This window comes from Pan troglodytes, chromosome 19, assembly GCF_028858775.2.
Source record: "Pan troglodytes isolate AG18354 chromosome 19, NHGRI_mPanTro3-v2.0_pri, whole genome shotgun sequence".
Classification (NCBI taxonomy): domain Eukaryota; kingdom Metazoa; phylum Chordata; class Mammalia; order Primates; family Hominidae; genus Pan; species Pan troglodytes.
Window position 1 is genome coordinate 31357671 of NC_072417.2, and position 12089 is coordinate 31369759.

At 43.1% G+C, this 12089-nt stretch overlaps 1 protein-coding gene across 22 annotated transcripts in view; it reads left to right on the top strand.

Annotated features, from left to right (window-relative positions):
• Positions 1–12089, top strand: part of MYO19 (myosin XIX) — a 39049-nt gene that overhangs the window by 4102 nt on the left and 22858 nt on the right. For 17 of the 22 annotated variants that reach the window (XM_063798676.1, XM_016931964.3, XM_063798678.1 and 14 more), the window contains 3 exons: positions 2485–2623; positions 2988–3136; positions 5342–5455. In XM_063798676.1, coding sequence (XP_063654746.1) covers positions 2485–2623; positions 2988–3136; positions 5342–5455 — 402 coding nt within the window. Of the gene's footprint in view, positions 1–2484; positions 2624–2987; positions 3137–5341; positions 5456–8340; positions 8489–12089 lie in introns of those variants that run through there. The other 5 variants (XM_063798688.1, XM_063798690.1, XM_063798689.1 and 2 more) reach the window with 4 other exon arrangements.

Here is a 12089-nt window from a genome sequence, read left to right on the forward strand (position 1 = left end):
CCTGGCAAAACCCCATTTCTACTAAAAATACAAAAACTAGCCAGGTATGGTGGTGCATGCCTGTGATCCCAGTTACTTGGGTGGCTGAGGCATGAGAATCACTTGAACCTGGGAGACAGTGGTTGCAGTGAGCCGAGATTGTGCCACTGCACTCCAGCCTGGGCGATAGAGCGAGACTCTGTGTCAAAAAAAAAAAAAAATACAAAAGCCACTTTTAGAAGAAGAATAGCTAACCCCTTTTGGCAGATTCCAGATGGCCTTTCTAAATCCTTCATGTGTTTATGTGCTTGTGAGTATCTGTGAGGTAGGTACCATTATCCCATTTTACAGAAAAGAACTTTAAAAAATTTTTTAGAGACAGGGTCTCACTTTGTTGCCCAGTGCAGTGATATCCCCATAGCTCACTGTAGCCTCGACCTCCTGGGCTGAAGCAACCCTCCTGCCTCAGCCTCTAGAATAGCTGGGGTTACAGGCACATACCATAATGCCCAGCTAATTTTTAAATATTTTTTATAGAGACAGGGTCACTTTGGCCTCCCTAAGTGCTGGGATTACAGGCTTAAGCCACTATGGCCAGCTGGAAATTTTTCTATTTTTATTTTTTACTTTAGAGACAAGGTCTTGCTCTGTTGGCCAGGCTAGAGTGCAGTGGTACGATCATAACTCATTGCAGCCTCGAACTTTTAGGCCCAAGTGGTTCTTCTACCTAAGCCTCCCAAGTAGCTGGGATTACAGGGACCAGATGAGGAGAATTAAGGCACAAAGAGATTAAGAAATTAACATAAGAGTATATAACTGTAAGAGATAGAATCAGGATTCAGAGCCAGACAACTAACTTTCAAGTCCAGGTACTTGATCACTATACTCAGATGCCTCTCTGGTTGGATCAGAACTCTTCATAAATTGTGTCTGTCTTTGTGAGTGGTTTGTGTAGTGGTGGTTTTTTTTCCCCCTTCATAAAAGGAGAGGGATATGCATAAATATAGCTGTGCTCTGACCTCTGCAGTTACTCTGGAGGCCAAGAGCCTACCTTGTGCATTATAGTGGGCCCAAAGTTCAGAGAACAGGCAACAGTTTTGGAAGAAATGCATTACTGGGCCTCTTGGAGGAAATTTGCCACCATGGCTTATTTCTATGAGAGGTTTGAAATTTTAGGCTCACCATTCTCATTGGAAATTCACCTGTTGTATCATAGACCTCTTCCTTCAAAAGCACATTTCAGCAAGATACCTGTCTTCAACCCCCACTCTATCTTTCCTGCATCCCCAAAGGAGACAGTAGGAGAAATGGGACCACAGGAGGAAGTGGAGGGATGATACATGTGGAAAGGGTTGACATCAAGAATGGGCAAAGGAAGATAGGGTGACTCATGCCTCTAGTCCCAATTACTCAGGAAGCTGAGGCAGAAGGATCACTTGAGCTCAGGAGTTGGAGGCTGTAGTGAGATATGATCACGCCACTGCACTGCAGCCTGGGTAGCACAGCAAGACTCCATCTCTTAAAAAAGAAAGGAAAAAAAAAAAAGATAGGCAAGGGAGGAGAAAGGACCTGTTCCCTTGGTGCCTATTCTTGACCTCAGACAGCCATCTGAGCCAGGCTTTCTCTCAAGCAGACTCGGGCCAAGGGAACCAATTCATTAGCCAGCCTAAATTTAAGCCACAAAAGGCAGGTGATGAAGACTTGGGGCTACCTCTCTCAGAAGGTACAGCTGTTTTACATCAAAAGCTGAACTGTCTCTTCCCAAAAAGGCCTAACCCATGGTTCTTTTCCTTTGCAACATTCCTATAGCCTTATTTCTAATAAGGCTAGTAGCCTGGAAGTGCTACTTCCAAGTGGCCGGAGCTCTTGGCAGAAGAGATAGCATTTGTTGAGTACATGCTGTATGCCGGGCACTGACTAAATGCTTTGTATATCTCTTCTTTTCTTCCCAATAACCTTGTCAGTTGAGTTTATTTTCCTTTATTTACGAATAAACAAACTGTGACTCAAAGAGGGTAACTTACCCAGGCTCACAGGGCTACTAAGAGGCAGAACTGAAATTTGAACCCAACCATACTATGATACCAGAGTCTCCTTCTACTATACAGGTTCCCACCCTTCTGTAGCTGCCAGCTGTTCTGAGTACCAGCTGTCGCGGCCTTCATGTTTTTTGGTTTTTTGGGTTTTTTTTTTTTTTGAGACAGAGTCTTGCTCTGTTGCCCAGGCTGGAGTGCAGTAGCACAATGTTGGCTCACTGCAAGCTCCGCCTCCCGGGTTCACGCCATTCTCCTGCCTCAGCCTTCCGAGTAGCTGGGACTACAGGTGCCCGCCACCACGCCTGGCTAATTTTTTGAATTTTTTTTAGTAGAGACGGGGTTTCACCGTGTTAGCCAGGATGGTCTCGATCTCCTCACCTTGTGTCCCGCCCGCCTTGGCCTCCCAGAGTGCTGGGATTATAGGCATGAGCCACTGTGCCTGGCCTCACCTTCATGTTATCTCTTCCAGGTCAATGGCCACAATCCGGGGTCTGATGGCCAAGCCAGGGAGTACCTCAGAGAAGACCTGCAGGAGTTCCTGGGTGGGGAGGTCCTGCTGTACAAGCTGGATGACCTCACCAGGGTGAATCCTGTGACACTAGAGACAGGTATGGGCCTCCCATTCCTCAGGAGTATCATCTCCAGGAGGTTGGAGGTGTGATGAGAGTAGTCAGCACAGCTTCTCCAGGTCAGACGGAGGTCGGCAGGACTCCTGATCTGGAGCCAGGTGGGCTGCTCCAGACCTCCACCTGAGGGAGCATGACAGCTGCACCTGGGCTCCCCAGGGCATGCTTTGCTTCAGATTTGGAGCTCATCTTAATTAGATCTTGTATCTTTTCTTCAGGGAGCTGCTGGGATTTAATGATTCTTGGCTAATTGCAGAAAGAGGGCTGTTACTTAAGTAGATGTGTGTCTGTGTGTGTGGTTTGACTATATTTGAGCCCGAGTTTGCTAAAGGCATCTCTGCCTCAGTCCTGAGGTGCCTGCAGGCCCGGTACATGGCAGACACATTCTACACCAATGCTGGCTGCACCCTGGTAGCCTTGAACCCCTTCAAGCCTGTTCCTCAGCTCTACTCGCCTGAGCTAATGAGAGAGTACCATGCTGCGCCTCAGCCCCAGGTAAGGCTCTGCCGCTGCCTGTGGCCTCAGGGCTCCTCTACCTCCCGCTAAACCTCTTTGCAGTTACCCCTGTCCTTATTCATCTATTCACCAGCAATGTGGTCATTCAGAGTCTGCTAGTGCCACGGCCTGCCCAATAGGAGCTGGCAGAATTTTGAACCATGAAGAACTGATTACAGGACAGAAGGTGCAAAGTGGGGAATAAATAAATATTTGTTTAACTGAGTTTGGAACCTAAAATAGAGACATAAGAGAAAGGATTTTTTTTTCTTGTTTGCGGTTTTATTAACAGGAAAGGATTTATAAAGGTATTATATATTTGTGTATTTAACAAACTATCTTTTTATTTTTTATTATTATTTATTTATTTATTTATTTATTTTGAGATGGAGTTTCAGTCTTATTGCCCAGGCTGGAGTGCAATGGCATGATCTGGGCTCAGCGCAACCTCCACCTCCTGAGTTCAAGCAATTCTCCTGCTTCAGCCTCCTGAGTAGCTGGGATTACAGGCATATGCCGCCACACCTGGCTAATTTTGTATTTTTAGTAGGCATATTGGTCAGGCTGGTCTCAAACTCCTGACATCAGGTGATCTACCCACCTTGGCCTCCCAAAGCGCTGGAATTACAGGTGTGAGCCACCGTACCCGGCCCTATTTATTTTGAGACTGAGTCTCTCCCTGTCACCCAGGCTGGAGCGCAGGAGTGCGATCTTGACTCACCGCAACCTCCGCCTCCAGGGTTCAAGTGATTCTTGTGCCTCAGCCTCCCGAGTAGCTGGGACTACAGGTGCCCACCACCATGCCCGGCTAATTTTTGTGTTTTTAGTAGAGATGGGGTTTCACCATGTTGGCCAGGCTGGTCTCAAACTCCTGACCTCAAGTGATCCACCTGCCGTAGCCTCCCAAAGTGCTGAGATTATAGGCATGAGCCACTGAGTCCAGCAAAACTACCTTTTTAGTAAAGAATGAAATTATACACGATAAGGATTGCCCTGGAAAATTCAGCATATGGTTATCTCTACTGAGGAAAGTAACTTATTCTTTTACTGAGAAAAGGATAAGTTATTTGGGGTGGGGTGGTGGAGGTACAGACAGATAATGAGCTTGTTGGTGTAAAAGTGCATGATGCATTCAGGGAGAGGTGAGAGAAAACTTGCTGGCAGGAGGGAGGTCTTGGGGGCAAGAGGGAGTAGATGAGAGCAGGAAGACGAGAAAGCCAGGGTTGTTTGTGAAGAGTCTGAAGCACCATAGCAGGCAGAGAGAATCTGCAGAGCATCTTCATCCAGGTAGAGGTGGGACTGGGAACAGAACCCACTAGACGAATAATTACTGTGGGAGTTGGGTTCAAGAAGGTGAGGCAGGAGGCAGAGACAACAGTTGGAGGCTTTGTATCCCTCCAGGTGATAGGTGGCTGGGGCAAGGGCAGGTGTAGAGAGGAGTGGCTCTGACGCCATATGGAACAGTTGCCTTCTCCCTCAGCAAGCTGTGGGTAAGTGATCACTGCTGGCTGGGTTAGCTAGGCATTGTGGAGATGGCGTGGCCCTCCAGAAGTTCATGCATGATGAGGTATCCAGTTGGAATCCAGGGGAAGTCTGTCCTGAGAGCCCTGTCTGCTGTCTGCCCTGCCTCCTGAAAAGTAAAAGCCAAGTCGTAGTCCCCTATGTTTCCTCAGCATCCAGCTTGATTGATGCCTAGTACATTGAAGACAGTTAATAGTTGTTGAAGAAAAGGGGAACAGTGGCTTTGGAATTTAAATCACATGGATATACTTACTTGCTGAGTGGCCTTGCAAGGTTATTTAACTCTGAACCTCACATTCCTTATCTATAAAATAGGGTTATATTTCCAATTAGTGGACAGACTTCTTAGTAATTTATATGAACTTTGTAAATTGCAAATTATAGTAATATGAAGTAATAAGCAGAAGGATAAGACAATTAAAGCAAGATAAGATGGGAGTATAAAGTGTTAATGTCATAAACTGGTCAAGGCTAGCCCTGCTTCTAGGCTGAGAGAAAATGAGTAGGTAAAGCCAACATAGGGGTTCTAAAGTTGGGCATAACAGTGTGACATCCAGAAAATTTTTCTGGAGGAAGCATCCCACCACTGCTATTGGCAGCCTCCCCATCTCAGTCATCATTGGCTCAGTCATCATTGAAAAACAGGCATTCCCTCACATGACCTTTCACTCCTTGATGTTCCAGAAACTGAAGCCCCATGTGTTCACTGTGGGTGAACAGACCTACAGGAATGTCAAGAGCCTGATTGAACCAGTCAACCAGTCTATTGTTGTCAGTGGAGAGAGTGGTGCTGGAAAGGTAGGAAGACGTCTTTCCCATCCTGTCAACTCATGTCTGGCTGGGTGGACAGGGAGGCAGGGGTCATTCCTTGGCCTTCCTTGTGGAGTTGTTTGCTTCCTAATCATTCCCACATAGGCTGGCTGAAGCTGGGGTTGGTGCACAATGGTGGGCTAGCACTGAGCCGGAAGTCAAGAGACAGGATTCCAGTCCAGGCTCTACTGCAAGCTCTGCCATCACCCTGGGTGAAATAGGAATGAAGCTTCCTTTCTAAGCCTTATTTTCTCATCGAAAGTGTCTCCCAGCTCTTGACACCACTGGAAACAAAAGTCAGCTGCTGGGGATTCCAGCATAGTGGTTAAGAACACATCAGAAAAGTACTTAGCTTCTGCAAAGCTCTCAGTTCTTCCACTTGTAAAATGGAAGGGAAGGGAGGACCAACACCTGACTCATAGGACTTCTGTGAGAGTTAAATGAGTCACTGTACATATGGCACCTGGTGGCATGCTTGGCATGTGGCAGTGCTCCTCCAAAGTAGCTGGGGTTCTTGTGGGAAAAAGTTTATTGGAGTAAACCACCTGAACCCTCTGGGTTGCGCATGGTGGCAAGGGCAGTATATTGGGCCAGGTGTTGGGGAGGACAGAAGCTCCTGGTATGGCCACGTGGCCTTCTGGGTAGCAAAACCACAACAGGTGAGACAGGATGTTGCATACAGATGAGTGGGGAGTTGCACAGCTGGTCAAAGGAGACTATTGGCCAAGGCCTTGCCACCTTCTTGACAAGCCTCACCCAGCTGCCTCACCCTTTCCACCACACTTTTACCTTCATGAGGAACTCTTTGGACCATAAACTCCTCCTGCCTTCACTCACATATGAGAATTGCTGAACACTGAGAACTTACCAGGTTCTAGGCTTCTGGCTGGGCACTGAGGGGTGGCAGGGGGATGAAAAATGCAACATGTAGCTTTCAGGGGGCACTTAGTCTGCTGAGAGAGACAGACAAGAAAACAAAGACAGTAAGTTGCAGGGATGAGGGCTTGGACTTGGGTTAGGAGGGGATCTCTAGGAGCTATATCAAGGTGGCTAGTGAAGTGGCTTATGCCCAGCTTCTCAACGAAGCCTTGTCCCCCAGAATTGCTCTGGGGACCTGAAGCTGAACCTGGCCCAAGACTCATTCAACCAGAGAGCTTGGTAACCCTTTATTGAGCAGCCACTGTAGCCCTGGGCTGGGCCTGGTATATTTTCAAAAATTTATTTTTAATGAATAGTAATGTAGTTACATAGTTCAAAAAATCAAGCAATACTACAAGGCTTATAAAGAAAAACAGCAAACCTGCTCCTTGTCTTTCAGCCTTGTTCCCTGTCTCCAGATGCAGTTACTTGCACATCTTTTATCAGTTTATTTGGGTGTTTACATCCGTATTTTTAAACTACTGCTTATATTGTTACTGACTTTTTGGTTTTGGACCTTATCTGTTCACTTCCTACTTTGATGAGGATTTAACCCTTATTTCCCTGCCCTCAAAATACATATTCTGTATATAATTATTTCATAATTTCTAATTAAGTTAATAAGTAGTATTTACATGGTTATGGTCATGTGTATATGCATAGCAGAGCCATATAATATACTATATATTCTTGCATAATTTTTATTTTCCCTCTGTTTTCCCTGTTTAATAGTGGTGTACAAAAACTAAACCAGTGAAAAAGTGGGGCAAGTAAAATAAATAATAAATAAATAATTGCCCCATTTTTTCACTTGTTTAATTTTTATATACCATTATTAACTCATTACCAGACTTGTCACCAAATCTGGAAAACACCTGTCAAACTGGCAAGCAAATCAGCTTCTTTCATTGGAGATACCCTTCCTAGAGCTCTCAGACCACATCTTTTCTTCTGTTTGGATTGGTGCCTACTGAGGGCTGCTGCCACACAGCTGTTGCATGGAAGCTTCTTTGCTTCTGCACATCCCCAGATTCCCATCTGTCCTAGGATAAATCCCCCATGGCAGGAGCCCATAGCGTTCTCTTTATTTTATTTTATTTTATTTTATTTTTTGAGACAGGGTTTCTGTCGCCCAGGCTGGAGTGCAGTGGCACAATCTCAGCCCACTGCAACCTCCGCCTCCCCAGTTCCAATAATTCTCATGCCTCAGCCTCCCGAGTAGCTGGGATTACAGATGCATACCACCACACCCAGCTAAGTTTTTGTTGTTGTTGTTGTTGTTGTTTTTGAGACGGAGTTTCGCTCTGTTGCCCAGGCTGGAGTGCAGTGGCACAATCTTGGCTCACTGCAACTTCTGCCTCCCGGGTTCACACCATTCTCCTGCCTCAGCCTCCCGAGTAGCTGGGACTACAGGCGCCCGCCACCACGCCTGGCTAATTTTTTGTATTTTTAGTAGAGACGGGTTTCACTGTGTTAGCCAGGATGGTCTCGATCTCCTGACCTCGTGATCCACTCACCTCGGCCTCCCAGATTGCTGGGATTACAGGTGTGAGCCATCACGCCTGACCTGCTAAGTTTTATATTTTTAGTAGAGTGGGGTTTCACCATGTTGGCCAGGCTGGTCTTGAACTCCTGGCCTCAAGTGATCTTCCCGCGTTGGCCTCCCAAAGTTCTGGGTTTACAGGCATGAGCCACCACGCCTAGTCTCCATGGCTTTCTTTTTCTTCATTTACTGCCTTGTTTTGTTTTTATGAACCATATTCTTTTATTTTTATTTTTATTTTTTTTGAGACCAAGTCTCGCAGTGTCACCTAGGCTGGAGTGCAGGTGGTGTGATCTCGGCTCACTGCAACCTCCGCCTCCTGGGTTCAAGCAGTTCTCTGCCTCAGCCTCCTCCCAAGTAGCTGGGATTACAGGCGCCTGCCACCACGCCCGGCTAATTTTTGTATTTTTAGTAGAGACGGAGTTTCATCATCTTGGCCAGGCTGGTCTTGAACTCCTGACTTCGTGATCCACCTGCCTCGGCCTCCCAAAGTGCTGGGATTACAGGCGTGAGCCACCACGCCCGTCCAAACCATATTCTTTAGTGGTTTCCTGAACAAGGTACGTGGAGGGCAAATTGTTGCACATCTGAAAATGTCTATTCTGCCTCGAATCTGATTGATATTTTGGCTGGGTTTTATAATTCCAGGTTAGAAATAATTTTCTTTCTGAATATAGAGACTTTATTTTCTTTTTTCTTTTTCTTTTTTTTTTTTTTTTTTTTTTTTGATTGGCTCACTGCAACCTCCGCCTCCCGGGTTCAAGCAATTCTCCTGCCTCAGCCTCCCGAGTAGCTGGAACTACCGGCATGCACCACCACACCCAGCTAATTTTTGTATTTTTAGTAGAGATGGGGTTTCACCATGTTGGCCAAGATGATCTCGATCTCTTGACCTCGTGATCTGCCCTCCCCGGCCTCCCAAAGTGCTGGGATTACAGGTATGAGGCACTGTGCCTGGCCGAGGTTTTATTTTCATATATTGCTGTTGAGAGAGCCAGTCCATAATGGTGATTTTTTTTTTTCCCCAAAGGTTTTAGGTATTAAAATTCACAGTGATGTGTTGTGGTATAGCCTTTCTTCACTTATTATGCTGGGTACTTTGTGTGGGTCTTTTTAACTTGGAAACTCATGTCCTTTTGTTCAGGAAAGTATTTTTGTGTTATATCTAATAATTTCCTCCCCTGTTTTCTCCTTCTGGAACTTCTGTGAGGAAATTTGGTTAGTTGTGTAATCATGTTTTTCTCACCTATCCTCCTTTCTCTTTATTTTTTTAATCTTCTGAGAGGTATTCTTTTCTTTACCTTCCAATTCTTTGGAACTTTGAATATTTGTTAAAAATTTTAATTCTACATTCTAGTTTTTTTCTAACATTTATGATATTTGTCATTTCACGTAAAAGAGGCTTATGAAATAATGATCCTAGAGTGTCTGTTCATATTTGAAAATAAGGCATTAAACAACTGATTAGAATCTGTGTTTACGTACAAGATTGTCAACCAATGGGGCCTCACTGTAAGTAGCTTTTTAAACTTGTGGGATCCCTGAATGGCCATAACTTTTCCCATGAGCTTATTGGTGTCTCCAGAAAAGATTCCTCCAGTCTTTCAGCAGAGAGGTGGAAACTATAAAGAATCAAATAGAGATGATAAAAATTTAAAACATGATAAATCTTTGGGCATATCAACAGACTAGACATGCAAAAGAATGCATTAGTGAACTTAACAGTTGGTGAATAGAAATTATCCAAATTGAAAAACAAAGAAAATTGCATCCAAGAACTGTAGTACAATATCAAATGGTCTGCCATTGAACAATGCAGAGGTTAGGGGCACCAACTCCCCACGCAATTGAAAATCTGCGTATAATTTAACTGCTGATTAACTACTGTTGACTGGAAACCTGACAAATAACATAACAGTCAGTACATATTTTGTGTGTTATATGTCTTATATACTGTATTCTTACAATAAAATAAGCTAGAGAAATGAAATTAAGAAAGTCAGAAGGAAGAAATATATTTACTACTTAAGTGAAAGTGGATCCTCATAAAGGTCTTCATCACTGTCATCTTCACTTAGAGTAGGCTGAGGAGGAAGAGGACAGTCTTGCTTGGTCTTGCTGTCTCAGAGGTGGCAGAGGTAGTGGAAGTATAATAGAAGGGGAGGCAGGAGAGATTTATTGAAAAAAAAAAACCCACGTATAAGTGGACCCATGCAATTCAAACACGTGTTTTGAAGGGTCAACTGTACTTGTAATTGGTGTCCTAGGAGTAGAGAGAGGACATGGGTCAAAAGTAATATTTTTACAAAATTAACCAAAGATGGCAAGCACAGATCCAAGAAGCTCAAAAAATGCCAAGTAGAATGAATACAAAGAAAACACATTTAGGCACATTATGGTCAAAGTGCTGAAAACTAAATATAAGAAAAAAATCTTAAGGACCAAGTGCAGTAGTTCACGCCTGTAATCCCAGCACTTTGGGAGGCTGAGGCAGGCGGATCATTTGAGGTCAGGAGTTTGAGACCAGTCTGGGTAACATGGTGAAATCCTGTCTCTATTAAAAATACAAAAAATTAGCAGGGCATGGTGGTAGGTGCCTGAAATCCCAGCTACTTGGGAGCTGAAGTGGGAGAATTGCTTGAACCCAGGAGGAGGAAGTTGTAGTGAGCCAAGATCATGACAGAGTGAAACTCTGTCTCAAAAAAAAGGAAAAAAAATCTTAAAGGAAGCCAGGAAAATAAATATTACATAAAAATGAACAAAGATAAGAATGACCATAGGAATCTTGACAAAAACTGTAAGCCCACAGATAAAAGTGACACCTTTAAAGTGCTGAAAGAAAAAAATCTGTCAACTTAGAATTCTGTTATCAGCAAAAATATTTTTCAACAATGAAAGTGAAATAAAGACTTTAAGACAAATAGAAGTTGAGGGAATTCATTGCCTGCAGACTTGCACTGCAAGAAGTGATAAATTCTTTAGTGCAAAAGAATATGAAAACCAGATAAATATTTGGATCTACACAAAGGGGTAAGTTTCAGCATCACAGATGTAAAATCTTTTATTTTTTTTGTCTCTTTAGAAGATAATCACTATAAGGCACAAATGGTAACAATGCTTATATGATAGAATGGAATCATTAAAATGCCAAATTTAATCAAAGGCAATAAGAAAAAAGGGAACTAAGATCACATGGAACAATTTAAAAAAATAAGATGGTAGATTTAAACCCAGGCATAGTGACAATTACGATAAATATAAGTGGTCTACTCGTGGATAAGTTCAAACTAAATGGATGGGAAAAAATATAACATCCTAACACCCATAAAGGAAAGCTGAAGTGGTTACATTAGAACAAGCAATGTTGCTAAGGATAAGATGAGACATTTCATAATGATAAATGGGTGAATTCATCAAGAAAACATTTCTAAACAGGTGTGTACCTAATTACAGTTTCAAAATACATGAAGTAAAATCTGCTCTCATTGAAAGGAAAAATATATAAAATCAAAACTACATTTTGAGGCCAGGCACAATGGTTCACACCTGTAATCCCAGCACTTTGGGAGGCCAAGGCTGATGGATTGCTTAAGTTCAAGACCAGCCTGGGAAATGTGGGGAAAACCCATATCTACAAAAAAATACAAAAATTAGCCAAGCGTGGTGGCTTGTGCCTGTAGTCCTAGTTTACTCACACAGAGCAAGCAAGACTCTGTCTAAAAACAAAAAACAAAAAGATTAAAATGATACAAACTATGTTCCTTGAGCTGAATAGAATTGAACTAGAAATAAATAACAAAGACACCTAGAAAATCCTAAAACATTGGGAAATTAAACAATGCACTTCTAAATCTCCTATGGGTAAAAGATAAAATCACAATGATACTATAAAGAAAAAAAAATCTATCTGTCTATCTATCTCACTATGCCTGGGTTTAAATCTACCATCTTATTTTTTAAATTGTTCCGTGTGATCTTAGTTCCTTTTTTTATTGCCTTTGATTAAATTCAGCATTTTAATGATGCTATGCTGTCACCATTGTTACCATTTTTGCCTTAGTGATTATCTTCTAAGGAGACAGATATATATATACATACTTTTATGTATATACATATATACACATATATATATATATATATATATATATATTTTTTTTTTTT